The following is a 14,575-nucleotide window of genomic DNA, read 5'->3' as shown; positions in this document are numbered from 1 at the left end:
TTTTGAGCCTATCTTCTCTTTCCTGCATCAATCAAAATGAAATATTTGGAAAAAGATTCGGAATTATTTGCTTAAAAGTTAAAAGACAAGATCTTTCTTTCATTCCAAACATGCAAAAATGAAATCCAAAAATCATGTCTTTGATTCGTTTATACGATTAATGTGATTCAGAAAACAAATTCCACATCATATCTTATTATTACTCAAAAAAAAAAACGTGCTTTCCAAAGGAAGAATCAGATCTCTCTCATTTATTGATTAAGGAATTGAACAGAAAAACAGAACAAGAATAAATCTCTATACATTTTCATAAATCTGAAATGTTCATCACAAACAACACAGTTCCAAATCGATAGAAAATGAAAGAAACAGGATCAATCGAACATACCTTTTACAAAAGTTAGAGAAATCTCAATTCCTCAGAATTAAGCTTTGAGCTTCGTTGAAGAGCTTCTATCTATGGGAATGAGCTCTCAATTACGATAAAGTCTCCTCCTTTATCAAGAAAATAGCAGCAGGCGAAGAAGCTCTGTATAGAGAGAAGCTTCTTGAGAGAAAGAGATCAGAGACCTCTTCTCATTATATAAACACACACACACACACACTTAACTCACAAAGACAACAAATTATAGAAGACGACAAATCTTTTCGAAAAAAAGAAAAAAATCCAAAGCTTGGAAAAGGATTTTTTTTTATTTTATTTTTTTACTTTTTTTGCGTTCAATAATAATATTAAAGATATTATTTTGCTTCCTTCATCATTTCAGTTTCACGGCAGGCAAAGACAAAAACCACCTTGCGGGGAAAAAAAAAATTACGAAGAGGCGCGTGGAGCCTACGGTTACGAAACGGACGGCTGAGAATCCACGCGCCTTAGCAGCTGAGAAGAGGTGGTGGTGGGCTTCCTTTTATTTATCTCTTCCGCTTTATCAATTCAAACACGACTACTCTGCCTGCATGTTTTCTTTTTCTTTTTAAAATGGGTTAAAATTTAAGAGCCGTACAAAAAACAGATCGGTTTTGTCCTTTATTTTGTTCTTGTTCGGCGTTTCACAGCTCATTTTAGCTGTCTTCGTTTTTTTTTTTAATATTTGTAATCTCGTATTTATTACTAGTATTATCCTTTTCTTGTTTACAAGATAAGTTTAGATTAGTCTTAATTTTGTTAACAAAATAGTAGTCTTAATTTTACACCACTAGATTTTTGTCTGCTATCTAATAAAGGGTATATTATTTCAGATACTTTTCATTTTCAAAATGTTCACTAGTTATAATCGCGTGCATTTGTGTGTATATATATATATTTGTTGTCCGGAAGATGATCGCGTCATAAATATTTTATTTGGTCTTTTTGATATTTCTTATTATGAATTTTGACTGTTACCTATTTTTTTGTGTGTGTTTTATTTTAGCGACACGTTCCCTTGCTTCTATCGGTCATCTAAAAGAAAGAAAGATATTTTTGATTCATATTTCTGATATTTTTTAATTTTATTTTTCGTATTTTGATAGGAGTTCTAACAATTTAAGTTATTAGCACTATCAAATCAAATAGTTAATGTCGTAGGCTTCTAGAAACTCAGTGTGCCGACAAAAAAAAAACTTCAGTGCATTGCACTATTCTTTTTTTCTCAAATTGAACATAATTTTATTCTGCAGTGAATCACTGTAGTCTTAACTCTTTAAGTGATTAGATAGACATGGAGTTTTGGAACAAATATAATTGTTAACTGAACTGTTTTGGAGTTTTTCTAACTACAATGATTACAGGAACTCAAATTCGATTTCGAATCAAAAAGCCAGAACTAGCTAGAGACGATAACAAAAAATCAAGCCAACTTCGTAACCTTATGGAAATCTTATTATGTATTCAACAAATCAATAAACCCAAGCATGAAAATGAAGCACACAAGGAAACGAACATAGAAGAATTTGAAGTTCTACTAAAGTTTCTTCTTCACTGTTCTCCCATTATTTGCAATTACATAAACACATATATCAAACGAATTTGTTCCCCAAATTTTCCCAGAATTGAAAAAGACAAAGAACAACCTAATGATCGCCTCAGAAATCAGAGCATCGACCACGTTGTTCCCAATCGCCGTACCGAGTCGGTTCAGGGCCTCTAGGTCCTCCGATCTCACCAGTATCTTTGTTCATAAACTCCTCACCTCCTTCTTCTTCTTCCTCTTCCTTCTCTTGAAGATTCTGATCTGGCTTCACGTTATCCTGATTCGGAGTCGGAGATTGAGCCTGCGGTGGAGGAGGAGTACCGGAGCTAAAAAAACGTGACACTGGCTCGAGGAATCTAGCGGAGACGACGGATCCGCTTGGTGCGATCAAACGAACGATTTTGTTCGTCGCCATTGTTTTTAGATGATGCAATCGGCGAAATCAGATCCCCAAACCTCCAAGATTTTGTGATTAGTATAGGGTTCGATAGTCACTTTGAACGGGCCATAATTTAATGACAAGCCCATTAGTCTTGGAGCCCAATATTTACATGTTTATTAATATGGCCTACCCTGGATTTGAACTGGAGACCTTGGCCTCATTAACAAAAGCGATTCGATTAACCGGCATCTTATGCTATGATGCCACATCCAACGATTGTGAGTGGTTTGTCACTAAAGAATGTGACAGACAGGCTGTAATTATAGTAAAAGATTTCACTATTTATTTTCGTCTACCACGGACTAACAAAAAAAAAAAAAAAAAGGAAACAAGACGTATTTTTCTATCTTCACCGCTTCTCCTCCAAATCGTCGCCGATCTCTACCATCTCCGATCAACCATGAGCAAAGGTCCAGGACTCTTCGCCGATATCGGCAAAAAAGCCAAAGGTAAAAATCATCGTATCGCTCTTTTTCTTCTAGTTATTATCAAATCTCTCGTCGTTTCGACTCCGGTTGAAATCACAACGCAGTTGTTGCGTGCATTTTTACCTATTTATTGATTCGAAGTTCTGGTGTTTCAAATATTTTCTTCTATGCTGAAAAAGATTTTCAGATTCTTATGATTTAGGTTTGGGTGTGATTCTATTGATTTTAAGCTGATTTTGTTGGGTTTTTTTTTTGTTTGTTTCCCTTTGTTGGTAGATCTGTTGACGAGAGACTACAACACCGATCAGAAATTCAGTATTTCCACTTACAGTGCCTCCGGCGTGGTACGCTTTGTTATATCGATGCATCCCCTTTCGTATTCTTAGGTTTTCGTTCGATTTCGGTTTTGGTTAGATTCATCTGAGTATGTTTCTTTATATTCTTTTTCCATCGTTGTGTTCCTGTGATGTTGTTCGGTGTCGTTTGCATTTAGCAGCTCTTAGAATCTATGTTCTTGGTCTCGGCGTCTCGCTCGATACTTGTTAAAATCGATTTCATCAGTTCTGTATTAGATCTAATAAGTGCAAGACGAGTGTAGGAGGATGATACTACTGTTTAAGGAATACATGTTTGAGAATGAGTGCAAATGAGGTCAACGTTGGGATAGCTTTGTTGTATCTTTCATTGTATATTTCTTCGGTGTGTGTAGCTTTCCTGTAGAAATGATCTCTTGTAGAAGTTTGTTATTGTGTGAGACTGTGTCAATTGATAGCGATTTTGTTGTTGTTGGGAAATTTTTGTCTTCAGAAGCCTAATAATGTATGTAGGCAGCTTGACTCCATGTATAATTGCACGAATGGAGAGCCTTATTTTCTTGTTTGGTTCTGTTGTTTAGGCCCTTACTTCTACTGCCCTGAAGAAAGGAGGAGTTCATGCTGCTGATGTTGCCACACAATACAAGTACAAGAACGCTTTGTTCGATATCAAGATCGACACTGATTCTAGTGTGAGTGTAGTAGTAGAGATTCAGTAAAACACTTATTCATCTAAAACCGTATATAATCTGATAAGCGTGTTTGTATGTTTTTGCTTGGCAGGTTTTGACAACAGTCACATTCACCGAGATCCTCCCATCCACAAAAGCCATCGCCTCCTTCAAAGTCCCTGATTACAATTCTGCCAAGGTTTGACATCTTTTTTGGTATGAAATCACAGATGTTTACTTCTCAGTGGTTTGAACTTGAAAATTAATCCTTCAACTTTTGAATCTCATTTACAGCTCGAGGTCCAATACTTCCACGACCACGCAACAGTTACCGCTGCTGCAGCTTTGAAACAAAACCCCCTAATCGATATAACAGCTACTCTTGGTTCGCCAGTCATCTCATTTGGTGCTGAAGCTGGATATGACACAACCTCCAAAACCTTCACCAAGTACAATGCCGGGATCAGTGTGACAAAACCAGACGCTTGCCTTTCCGTGATATTGTAAGACCACCAATCTTTAATCGAAGCAATCACTAAGGAAGGCTATGTCTTGTGTGGGTCTAAGAAGAGTTTTTTTTTTGCAGGGGAGACAAAGGAGACTCAGTCAAAGCATCGTACCTTCATCACTTTGATGAATTTAAGAGAACCGCAGTAGTTGGTGAGGTTTACAGGAAATTCTCAACTAATGAAAACACGATAACGGTTGGTGGGTTGTATGCGATTGATCATTCGACTACATTGAAAGCAAAGCTCAACAACCATGGCACACTCGGTGCTCTTTTCCAGCACGAGGTCATGCCCAAATCACTAGTGACTGTTTCCAGTGAGATTGACACAAAGGCTTTAGAAAAGCATCCAAGGTTTGGTCTGTCTCTTGCTCTTAAACCTTGAGAACTCACTCACACACAGAAGACCTGCTGGAGTCTCCGTACTTTTTCTCTTATTCTCTCATTGTTGATTTCTTCTACGGCAGGACACGAGAGAGTTTGCTTATTTCTTCTTCCCTTTTTTTCGTTCCGTTTAATTGGAATAAATAGATCCGCTGTGAGATTGACGGATAATTCTTATTCAGATATGTTCGGTTTTGGTCTTGACTTTTTGTTTTGAAAAAGCAGTTTTCTTGAATGCTCTCAGTGATTTTACGCAAATTTCATATCTTATGTGTGGAATCCATTTTTTTTAAGAAAACCAAAGAACAAAGAAGTAAATAAAAAAAAGCTGACTCGATTAAATCTGACTGATTGCGTCTATCATTAGGCTGATATTGGGTTTAACACAAACTTGACACAGTAATCTTTTACACTAGTAAAGAGGACGACGCAAATTATGTAAACAATCTGGGAAACCCGTTTGACTCTGAGCCAGTTTGGTTAGTTGGTCAGCTGACTAATTGGAGTATCGAGGGTGTATATACATATGCTGAGGTGATTCCCCAAATCGTTAAGCCTAATCTGTTCCCCAATACGGTTAGCACTACTTCAAAACCATTTGCGATTGTGTAAAGTTTTACAATCACTACATAATCATCCATGGGTTGATTGAAATGAATATCAATAACGATTGAAACCACAATTTAAATTCCAACAGCCAGGAAATATAACAAGCATAAAATGATGGTACATTGGTACCAAAACCAAAAAAATTAACTTCGAGTTCTGAATAATATATATCATCATCCATGGAGTCAAAAAAATTCATATAAACTCAATAAAAATAGAAAAGTAGAAATAAACCTCATTCAATATCAATCTACGTTCTCCATAACATCTGCAGCCGAAAACTTGGTACCCTTCTCCTTATCAGCGGCAGCACGTCCATTAGCCTTACGCTCCAAAAGCGATTTCCTGTCCTTATCGAGACGGAGCTTAGTGATCATCACATTCGACGCATTAACACCTACGTTGACCGTTGTTCCGTTGACCTTCTCCCTTGTGATTCTCTCGATGTGAATCACCCACTTGCGGCGATACACCTGCATCACCTTCCCTTCTCTTCCCTTGAACGTCCCACGAACAACTTGCACCTCGTCGTCTTTGCGAATCGGCATCGATCTGACATTGTACTTATGTCGGAGATCTTTGGATAGCGGCGAGCTCATGAGCACGCGCCTCACGCTCGAAGGAGCTGTGAAGTGAGCCTTCCTGTTCTTCCGGCGAGAAGAGGTCACACGAGGGTTGTACTTCATCTTCGCCGGATTTGTGAACACCAAAATGAAGAGATTAGGGTTTTTGTGTGTGTGTGTGGCTGAAGAAGTGAAGAAAGAGATTTGTCAATCAGTTTATATATGAGATTCACTTAAACGCTGCCGTTTTGTCTCATAAACGAGAATTAGGGTTTTTCTAGATACTGGGTCAGATGGATTTGATAAGTTTTATATGGGCTTTTAAAACCGTTAAAATGGCCTTAGAGGACCTTCTGGACGATATAGAGGGTTCGCAGCTATTCGTTTTTTATTTAATAAAGTAACCCAACACCCCCGCACGTGCGGATTTTCTTATTATTTTTTTTTCCTGTATTTATTTACTAAATCCATTAAATTTAATTGATAAAGAAGTTATTAACGTAATTTTCTCCAACTATTTGATTATTGATGTGTTTCTCTTATTTTTGATTAAATAATAAATTTATTACTTTTATTTTTAAAATGACATTGTTTAACTCTTATTCACAATTCCTTCCTTAAAAACATAAAAATGTTATCTTTAAAAATAGACTGAAAAATAATGTTAGTTTGATATCTTATATACCTTAATGAACCATATTTTAACTTATATTCTTTAGAACTAATCTCTACTATGCAAAAATAGAAAATAAATTCTAATTCATATTATTTCAATGTTTGTACTTTTAAATTAAAATTCTTTTGATATTATGTTTAATAGAATTTAATAATTTTCTTAAATTTTCATATGGGTTTGATATTATACTATAACTAATTAAATTTAAGATATTTAAATATAAGTGAAAACATATCAATTTCATATAATTAAACGTTAGTGTATGATAAAAGCTGATTGAAATGGTAACTGGCTAATTAGAGATAAAGATATCAAAGAAGAATCCATTAAAGTTTGAAACAAATCCATATATATATATATATATATATTAATCTTTTAATACTTGTTTAACACTGTATTAGGTTTTGTATCTAATAAATAAATTAAAAGTCGACAAATTGAATCCGACAAAGCCACCGATGTCGTCACGCTCGGGTCCATTCGTGGCTCACACTCGGCTTCCACAAGCCAGTTAAACAACAACATTTATTTTATAAAAATACTATATTATAACCGACTTTAAAATATTAATTTTAACTTTTTTAAAAAAATATATATAATCTGAGCAATTTGATTCAGATTTCAGAGTCACCACCGTTGAGTCTGTTCAATTGAATCGTTGAATCTCGCCGGTGGTTGGTTTTTCCGACAATTCAATCTTTACTTGTTGTGAGATATGGATGTTGCGGCGGTGGCGAGATGCGTGAGAAAAAGCTGCTATGTTTCTCCGTCGTTCGGTGATTCTGACCTGCTCCGGCGGTTTCTGAGATCATCGTTGTCTGAACGCTCCACGAATTCAGATCCCACCAGCGGTCGTAAATGTTTGAAGCTTCGCGGGAAAATTCACCGGAGACTGAGTTTCATCCGTCCGATCACGGCGACAGATAAATCGATTTCATCGCCTTCCTCTGATTGCGCAGGTACGAATCACATAATTCCGATCATCATACTCATCTGAGAGTTTTAGTTTTGGGTTGCCATGATTCGTTTATAACATTAGGATTTTGACTTTAGCTAAATTTTTAAATGCTGAAAGCTTTATGTTTTGCTTGTGTATTCATTCAATGCAATCCACTTGCATGTCTCTGCTTAGTTTTAGCTGATTAGATGAACATATCCATGAACGTGTTGTATCTGAATAGATCTAATCTAACTATAGGTGAAACACAGCAAATCAACGGAAAGAAAAAGAACATCGTATGGCATGATTGTCCTGTTACTAAATCCGACAGGCAAGAATTGATTAAACAAAAGGGTTGTGTTATTTGGATTACTGGCTTAAGCGGTTCAGGTTTGCTTCATCATCTCATCATTGATGATCCTCTTTACTACAGTTTGTAATGTTTCTCTATTGGACTCCAATTCAAATCTTTTCAGGGAAAAGTAGTCTGGCATGTGCTCTTAGTCGAGCTTTGCACAATCGTGGGAATCTTTCGTATATACTTGATGGTGACAATGTTCGATATGGTTTAAACAGCGATCTTAGTTTCGGAGCAGAAGATCGAGCTGAAAACATTCGAAGAGTTGGTGAAGTGGCCAAACTGTTTGCAGATGCTGGAATCATCTGTATTGCAAGTTTGATATCTCCTTACCGGAGGGAACGAACTGCTTGCCGTGCGTTGTTACCACAAGGAGATTTCATTGAGGTGTTTATTGATCTTTAATGAATGTAAAATGCAGAGTCAAACATCTAAGATTTAACACCGAGTGTATTGAAGTCTCTCTCTCTCTCTCTCTCTTTTGGTGTTTTCTCTTGATAAGGTATTCATGGATGTTCCCCTCCATGTTTGTGAAGCTAGAGACCCAAAGGGATTATACAAACGTGCACGCGCCGGGAAAATCAAAGGTTTGTGAAGCTTTTTCTCTGCTTCTGTTTTCAACTTAACACACAATTTGAGTTGATTTTCTCTAATTTTAACCCATTTGATTATGTTTAGGTTTCACAGGAGTAGATGATCCATATGAACCGCCTTTGGACTGCGAGGTTCATAACTATCCTTTTTTTTTCTTTTGTCATTTGAATTGATATAATTGATTCTCAAATTTGAACTTAATGTCCAAAAACATTGGCCTACTACTACTACGAGTTGCAGATAGTGATACAAAACAACAGAGACAAAGGTGTTTCTTCTTCATCTTCGTCACTGACTGAAATGGCAGAGATTGTTGTGTCGTACTTGGACAAAAATGGATACCTCAAGACGCCTTAGACTACTTTCACAAAATTACGTCTAAGGATTATATATAGCAATATGTACTTTTCCTTGTAATAGGCTCATCCCCCTCATGTTTCCGCGTGTTAATTAATTGTTTGTTTGAATGTAATAGTAAAGGTGCGTTTTTTTTTTGTTTTTTTTTTTAGTAGAGGTGCGGTTTATTCCCGTCTTTTCTTTACTTCTTCGACTTTTGATTTGTCCTCCCAAATTGACTCGAAAATTTTCAGCTCGAAATAACACAAAAGCTTATAGATTTCAAGTTCGATGATGGCAACTCAGTCACTAACCGTTATGATTTTGGAAGTAATTTGAAAACCCAAACTTCTGACACCAGCTTATAGAAATGGTTACTTCTCTAATCAAGGATGTTTTCCTTTCGATGTGGGACAAAATAACCCAATAATGTAAATATTGGGCCTATATTTGAAACAATATCAATGGTTTGGGCCTAATGTTTGAAACAACAGGCCTTTAAATCCGGGTCGGATTCTATTTGGGCTGGATCGTGCTCTACGGCGGCGACTGGTAACCAAACGCCTTCCATAATAAAACAAGACGCGGTGGCGAGGGCGGTAGTCTCAGATCTCAAAATCGTAACGGTTAGGGTTCCCAGCTAACTAGAATCGAACTTTGAATCTATCTGCTCGTGTTGTTTCGGTCCGAATTTGGATTATTCGAGTTTAAAGTTCTAGAAAATCAAAGTCGAAGAAGAAGAAGAAGTGAAAAGATGGGGAAGAAACAGCACAGCAAAGATCGAATGTACATAACAAAGACGGAGTGGGCAACAGAATGGGGAGGCGCTAAATCCAAAGAGAATCGTACTCCTTTCAAGAGTCTTCCTTTCTATTGCTGCGCGTATGTTTGCTTTTTTTTCCAACTATTCACTAACTCAAATCTGATTTCGTTTTGCAATTTTTTTTATTTGAATCCCTAATTTCGAATCTCTGATTTCAGGCTTACGTTTTTGCCATTCGAAGATCCTGTGTGTACTAGCGACGGGAGTGTTTTCGAGATAACGTGAGTACCAGCGTCATACTGATCTATTTCTACTCAACTTTTTTACTTAGGCACCAAAGCTTTACTTATTGATTTTGGGAATTGGGGTTTTTTGATATTGCAGAACTATAGTGCCTTACATTAGGAAGTTTGGTAAACATCCAGTTACAGGAGCACCATTGAAAGGAGAAGATTTGATTCCTCTCATCTTTCACAAAAACTCTGAAGGTTTCTTCCTTCTCTCTCTCTTTTCATATTTGTATGGTTTGTTGTGATTCTTATCCGTGAGATATGCTGATATATATATGTGTGTTGTGCCATTGTAGGAGAGTACCATTGTCCTGTTCTGAACAAAGTCTTTACTGAATTTACACATATAGTTGCTGTGAAGACTACTGGAAACGTTTTCTGCTACGAGGTTTGTGTTATTTCTTTTTGGTGCTTTTTAGAGTCATCTTGGTTGCGATTTTTTGGTTTCAATGATTCTTATTGTTGTTTGCTGTATAAGTTTAGGCAATCAAAGAATTAAATATCAAAACCAAGAATTGGAAGGAGCTTATAACTGAAGAACCATTCACAAGAGCCGACCTTATAACGATTCAGGTAACTTGACTCCTGTCTCTTTTCTTGATACTTTGCAGTGATTTGGTGTGGTAAAAGCGTATTTACTTTTTCTTTGTTGATGTTTTGCAGAATCCTAACGCAGTTGACAGTAAAGTCACAGTGGAGTTTGATCACGTTAAAAATGGCCTCAAGATTGATGATGAAGGTTTGTTTCTGTTTTATATTTTGGTTCAGGCAATATATCATATTAGTTTATGTTTGTCATAACTCCCTTTCGCATGCGTGTTTTACAGAATTGAAGAAGATGAACTCTGACCCAGCTTATAATATAAACGTGTCTGGAGATATCAAGCATATGCTTGCGGATCTTGGAACTGAAAAAGCTAAAGAGATTGCTTTACATGGTGGTGGTGGAAACAAGGCACGTAACGAGAGAGCCGCTGCTATTGCTGCGATTCTTGAGTCGAGATCAAAAATCAAAGAGGATTCTAAAGCAGAAGAACCGAAGCAGACCTACAGTGTTGTGGATGCTGCATCTGCTTCCGTTTATGGAAGAAGTGCTGATGCAGCTAAAGCTGGTTCTAGTGATAAAACAGCAGCAAGGATAGCTATGCATATGGCTGGAGATAGAGCACCTGTTAATACTAAACTGGTTAGTTTCTTGTACGGGACACAATCGGTTTAAAGCTTTGTGTGCATTGTTAAAATGTTTGGTGTTTTTGTTGCAGGTGAAGAGTCGTTACTCGTCGGGTGCTGCTTCTCGTTCTTTCACTTCCACTGCATTTACTCCTGTGACCGGAAACGATTTTGAACTAATTGAAGTCGAGAAAAACCCGACAAAGAAAGGGTATGTTCAGTTTCGCACAACACATGGCGATTTGAACATTGAGCTCCATTGCGATATAGCTCCTAGAGCATGTGAGAATTTCATCACTCTCTGTGAACGCGGTTACTACAACGGAGTTCCCTTTCACAGAAGCATCAGGTATCCATATATGCCTCGGAAATCTCTTTTGTTTTAAGTTATAATTATTATCAACTAATATAAACGTGACCTTTTGAACTTTCTTCTACAAAGGAACTTTATGATTCAAGGTGGCGATCCTACTGGCACAGGATCAGGAGGTGAATCAATTTGGGGAAAGCCATTCAAAGACGAGCCAAACTCTAAGTTGCTTCACACAGGAAGAGGCGTAGTTAGTATGGCTAATAGTGGTCCTCACACAAATGGTTCTCAGTTTTTCATTTTATACAAATCTGCAGTCCATTTAAACTACAAGCACACAGTGTTTGGTGGAGTTGTTGGTGGTTTTGCAACACTAGCAGCAATGGAGAATGTGCCTGTAGATGAAAGCGACCGTCCTCTTGTAAGTTCCAAAAGCTTTTAATTCTTGTGTTCTTATGTAGTTTTAGTCTCCTGAGATTGTATTTTGGAATTTCTGCAGGAAGAGATCAAGATAATCGAAGCAAATGTTTTCGTGAATCCATACACGGAGCTTGAAGAAGAGGAAAAAGAGAAAGCTGAGAAAGAGAAGAACGAAGATAAAGACATTGTTAGTATCATCCCCTTGCACCAAATAAATCTCTTCTTTTCAAATTTGCTTTCGATTGATCTGATAGAATTATATATTTAATATGCATTTTGGTGTATCAGGAGAAGGTTGGATCGTGGTACAGCAACCCGGGATCAGGAACAGCAGAAGCTGGAGCCGGTGGTGGTGGCGTCGGGAAATACTTGAAAGCGAAGAGTAGTACAGCTACCAAAGAGACCAATGGTGCCATAGACTCTGATCTTTCAACCATTGGTGTGTCTAAGAAAAGAAAAACTACAGCGTCAGCCTCCTCAGGGTTTAAAGATTTCTCTGGCTGGTAACTGATAACATTCTCTACCCATTTTGTAAAACTGTTGACTAGTTTGGATAGATCCCCAAATCTCAATAGCATTTGTATGACAACATTGAACCTTTTATATTGAAAAGCTGTAATCAAGCTTCTTCAGTAAAAGATTTATTAGAAATTATATAATCCTTACCGTGGTGTATGAATGCCTAATCTACAAAATAAATCAGCAACAATGATCAGCACAAAGAGATCTATAAGAACATATTTGGTTATCTGTATGACTTTAAGGCAGCCGCCATTTACTGTGCCAGTAGATAGACACTCTCGACCACATTGGGAATCCAAAATTGTACTCTAAAGGCTGATCAGCAGGTCCACCGATAACTAATGGTAACCATACATATCTCGAATCCCGTAAATCAGCCGGGTTCCATCTATCTGCCATGAATATAAACGCACCAGGAACACCCGGTAACGGAATCACATACGTGCTCTGCGCAAAGAATGTTGTTAACCGGAAAACTTTGTTACCGCCAATACATGGATTCCCCAGTTTCTCCCATGGACCCATTATTGATTCAGCCGCATGAGCCAAGGCTTCATTTGGTGCCCAGCCAGTGCACCAAGAAGTGACCATGTAATAAACTTTCTGATGCTTAAAGATAGCTGGAGCTTCCCTGTGTTGTCCCACCATTACTCTCTTCATAACAGGCGTCACATCAAGGTAATCTTCCGTTAAGGGTCCGATATGAAGCACGCTATTGACTTCAGACGAATATATTAGGTAAGCAATACCATCATCGTCTTTGAAGACAGTCATATCCCGACTGTCAAACCCGTGTGGACGTTTACTGTATAGATACTCGAAAGGACCTGTCGGGTTATCGCTAATGGCAACACCAACTGAAGCTTTAGTGTAGTTTGCATCGTCGATATGCATCCACATCACATACTTTTCAGTCTTTTCATTGTAGATGACTTTGGGTCGCTCAAGAACATTAGATTTATGCAAATCATGGGTCTTGTTTGTTTCTTCAGCTCCGAGTACAATGCCTTCATTTTTCCATGTCCATAAGTCTTTTGAAGAGTAACAACCAACCCCTATAATATCCACCTGGAGACAACACAAGATCGAAATTTTTAACCCAAAAGACCCACAAGAGCTAGAAATGCTAATAGGACAAGTGAAACAAAGTGGTTCTTACTCTAGCTGGTCCTCTCTTGTGAGCATGGTAAGTTGGTCCATCTTNGCCAATACATGGATTCCCCAGTTTCTCCCATGGACCCATTATTGATTCAGCCGCATGAGCCAAGGCTTCATTTGGTGCCCAGCCAGTGCACCAAGAAGTGACCATGTAATAAACTTTCTGATGCTTAAAGATAGCTGGAGCTTCCCTGTGTTGTCCCACCATTACTCTCTTCATAACAGGCGTCACATCAAGGTAATCTTCCGTTAAGGGTCCGATATGAAGCACGCTATTGACTTCAGACGAATATATTAGGTAAGCAATACCATCATCGTCTTTGAAGACAGTCATATCCCGACTGTCAAACCCGTGTGGACGTTTACTGTATAGATACTCGAAAGGACCTGTCGGGTTATCGCTAATGGCAACACCAACTGAAGCTTTAGTGTAGTTTGCATCGTCGATATGCATCCACATCACATACTTTTGTGTCTTTTCATTGTAGATGACTTTGGGTCGCTCAAGAACATTAGATTTATGCAAATCATGGGTCTTGTTTGTTTCTTCAGCTCCGAGTACAATGCCTTCATTTTTCCATGTCCATAAGTCTTTTGAAGAGTAACAACCAACCCCTATAATATCCACCTGGAGACAACACAAGATCGAAAATTTAACCACAAGAGAAATGCTAATAGGACCATAAAGTTAGGAAAAGTGAAAGAAAGTGGAACTTACTCTAGCTGGTCCTTTCTTATGAGCATGGTAAGTTGGTCCATCTTTATATTCTCCATACCAATAGTATGTGTTAGATTTCTCGTCAAGCAGAATCCCTCCACCATGGGCTTGAATTGGATTCCCTTCCGTGTCCATCCAAATTTTACCGGGGAAGTAATACGAAGTCTCGTTTCCCATATCCTTGGTTGGACCAAAAGCAGCAGTTTTCATACCGGGAAAGAAAAGATGACGAATTGGTGACTTGTCGTCAAGAAACTCCTCAACCAGAGGTATCGGTTTTCTTGATCTCCGTCTGCTAGTACGAGGAGAACGTTTCCTAGGTGGCGGCATTCTCAGGATCTCTTCTTCAACTCTTACAAGTTCATGAACGACAGGGCGGTGAAGATGAAGATGTTGATGCTGATGATGTATTACTTGTAACTGATCAGAAGAAGAAACGTCTTCATGAA

The 14,575-nt window shown here is 37.9% G+C and overlaps 6 protein-coding genes across 7 annotated transcripts; 3 read left to right on the top strand and 3 right to left on the bottom strand.

Moving 5' to 3' along the window:
* LOC104762803 lies at nt 1,828–2,418 on the bottom strand. Its single transcript, XM_010486190.2, has one exon. The coding sequence runs from the start codon at nt 2,365–2,367 to the stop codon at nt 2,065–2,067; it is 303 nt and encodes a 100-aa protein (XP_010484492.1). The 5' UTR covers nt 2,368–2,418; the 3' UTR covers nt 1,828–2,064.
* LOC104762800 (mitochondrial outer membrane protein porin 2) lies at nt 2,689–4,940 on the top strand. The gene is made up of 6 exons (XM_010486186.2): nt 2,689–2,843; nt 3,099–3,166; nt 3,718–3,828; nt 3,920–4,006; nt 4,102–4,310; nt 4,394–4,940. Exons 1-6 carry the CDS (start codon nt 2,795–2,797, stop codon nt 4,698–4,700), a joined length of 831 nt encoding a protein of 276 aa, XP_010484488.1. The 5' UTR covers nt 2,689–2,794; the 3' UTR covers nt 4,701–4,940.
* Nucleotides 5,330–6,071, bottom strand: LOC104762799 (60S ribosomal protein L26-2). Its single transcript, XM_010486185.2, has one exon. It carries the CDS (start codon nt 5,992–5,994, stop codon nt 5,554–5,556), a length of 441 nt encoding a protein of 146 aa, XP_010484487.1. The 5' UTR covers nt 5,995–6,071; the 3' UTR covers nt 5,330–5,553.
* LOC104762798 (adenylyl-sulfate kinase 4, chloroplastic-like) lies at nt 7,121–8,943 on the top strand. 2 transcript variants are annotated; one of them, XM_010486183.1, is made up of 6 exons: nt 7,127–7,506; nt 7,746–7,877; nt 7,964–8,232; nt 8,348–8,432; nt 8,524–8,570; nt 8,680–8,943. In XM_010486183.1, the coding sequence occupies exons 1-6, from the start codon at nt 7,263–7,265 to the stop codon at nt 8,794–8,796; spliced, it is 894 nt and encodes a 297-aa protein (XP_010484485.1). In that variant the 5' UTR covers nt 7,127–7,262; the 3' UTR covers nt 8,797–8,943. The 2 variants fall into 2 exon arrangements, with proteins under 2 accessions (XP_010484486.1, XP_010484485.1); XM_010486184.2 differs by lacking the exon at nt 7,746–7,877 and having other exon boundaries at nt 7,121–7,506.
* LOC104762796 (peptidyl-prolyl cis-trans isomerase CYP65) lies at nt 9,331–12,387 on the top strand. Its single transcript, XM_010486179.2, has 11 exons — nt 9,331–9,657; nt 9,757–9,819; nt 9,923–10,026; nt 10,125–10,216; nt 10,312–10,401; nt 10,492–10,567; nt 10,656–11,014; nt 11,091–11,347; nt 11,441–11,729; nt 11,808–11,915; nt 12,017–12,387. The coding sequence occupies exons 1-11, from the start codon at nt 9,530–9,532 to the stop codon at nt 12,233–12,235; spliced, it is 1,785 nt and encodes a 594-aa protein (XP_010484481.1). The 5' UTR covers nt 9,331–9,529; the 3' UTR covers nt 12,236–12,387.
* LOC104762797 lies at nt 12,470–14,569 on the bottom strand. Its single transcript, XM_019240143.1, has 3 exons — nt 14,127–14,569; nt 13,410–14,036; nt 12,470–13,318 (listed from the first exon to the last, which is right to left on the bottom strand). Exons 1-3 carry the CDS (start codon nt 14,454–14,456, stop codon nt 12,488–12,490), a joined length of 1,788 nt encoding a protein of 595 aa, XP_019095688.1. The 5' UTR covers nt 14,457–14,569; the 3' UTR covers nt 12,470–12,487.

The sequence above is a fragment of the Camelina sativa genome, chromosome 18 (assembly GCF_000633955.1).
Source record: "Camelina sativa cultivar DH55 chromosome 18, Cs, whole genome shotgun sequence".
In the NCBI taxonomy this organism is placed as follows: Eukaryota; Viridiplantae; Streptophyta; class Magnoliopsida; order Brassicales; family Brassicaceae; genus Camelina; species Camelina sativa.
Note: the sequence above shows the minus strand (reverse complement) of the source record. Positions and strands in the feature narration are given on the sequence as shown.

Coding starts and splice junctions, on each gene's coding strand:
- LOC104762803 (XM_010486190.2), bottom strand. CDS start 2,367: ATGGCGACGAACAAAATCGTTCGTTTGATCGCACCAAGCGGATCCGTC.
- LOC104762800 (XM_010486186.2), top strand. CDS start 2,795: ATGAGCAAAGGTCCAGGACTCTTCGCCGATATCGGCAAAAAAGCCAAA. Junction 2,844..3,098: donor TATCGGCAAAAAAGCCAAAG/GTAAAAATCATC, acceptor CTTTGTTGGTAG/ATCTGTTGACGAGAGACTAC. Junction 4,007..4,101: donor CTGATTACAATTCTGCCAAG/GTTTGACATCTT, acceptor TCTCATTTACAG/CTCGAGGTCCAATACTTCCA.
- LOC104762799 (XM_010486185.2), bottom strand. CDS start 5,994: ATGAAGTACAACCCTCGTGTGACCTCTTCTCGCCGGAAGAACAGGAAG.
- LOC104762798 (XM_010486183.1), top strand. CDS start 7,263: ATGGATGTTGCGGCGGTGGCGAGATGCGTGAGAAAAAGCTGCTATGTT. Junction 8,233..8,347: donor CACAAGGAGATTTCATTGAG/GTGTTTATTGAT, acceptor TCTCTTGATAAG/GTATTCATGGATGTTCCCCT. Junction 8,433..8,523: donor ACGCGCCGGGAAAATCAAAG/GTTTGTGAAGCT, acceptor GATTATGTTTAG/GTTTCACAGGAGTAGATGAT.
- LOC104762796 (XM_010486179.2), top strand. CDS start 9,530: ATGGGGAAGAAACAGCACAGCAAAGATCGAATGTACATAACAAAGACG. Junction 9,658..9,756: donor CTTCCTTTCTATTGCTGCGC/GTATGTTTGCTT, acceptor CTCTGATTTCAG/GCTTACGTTTTTGCCATTCG. Junction 9,820..9,922: donor GGGAGTGTTTTCGAGATAAC/GTGAGTACCAGC, acceptor TTGATATTGCAG/AACTATAGTGCCTTACATTA.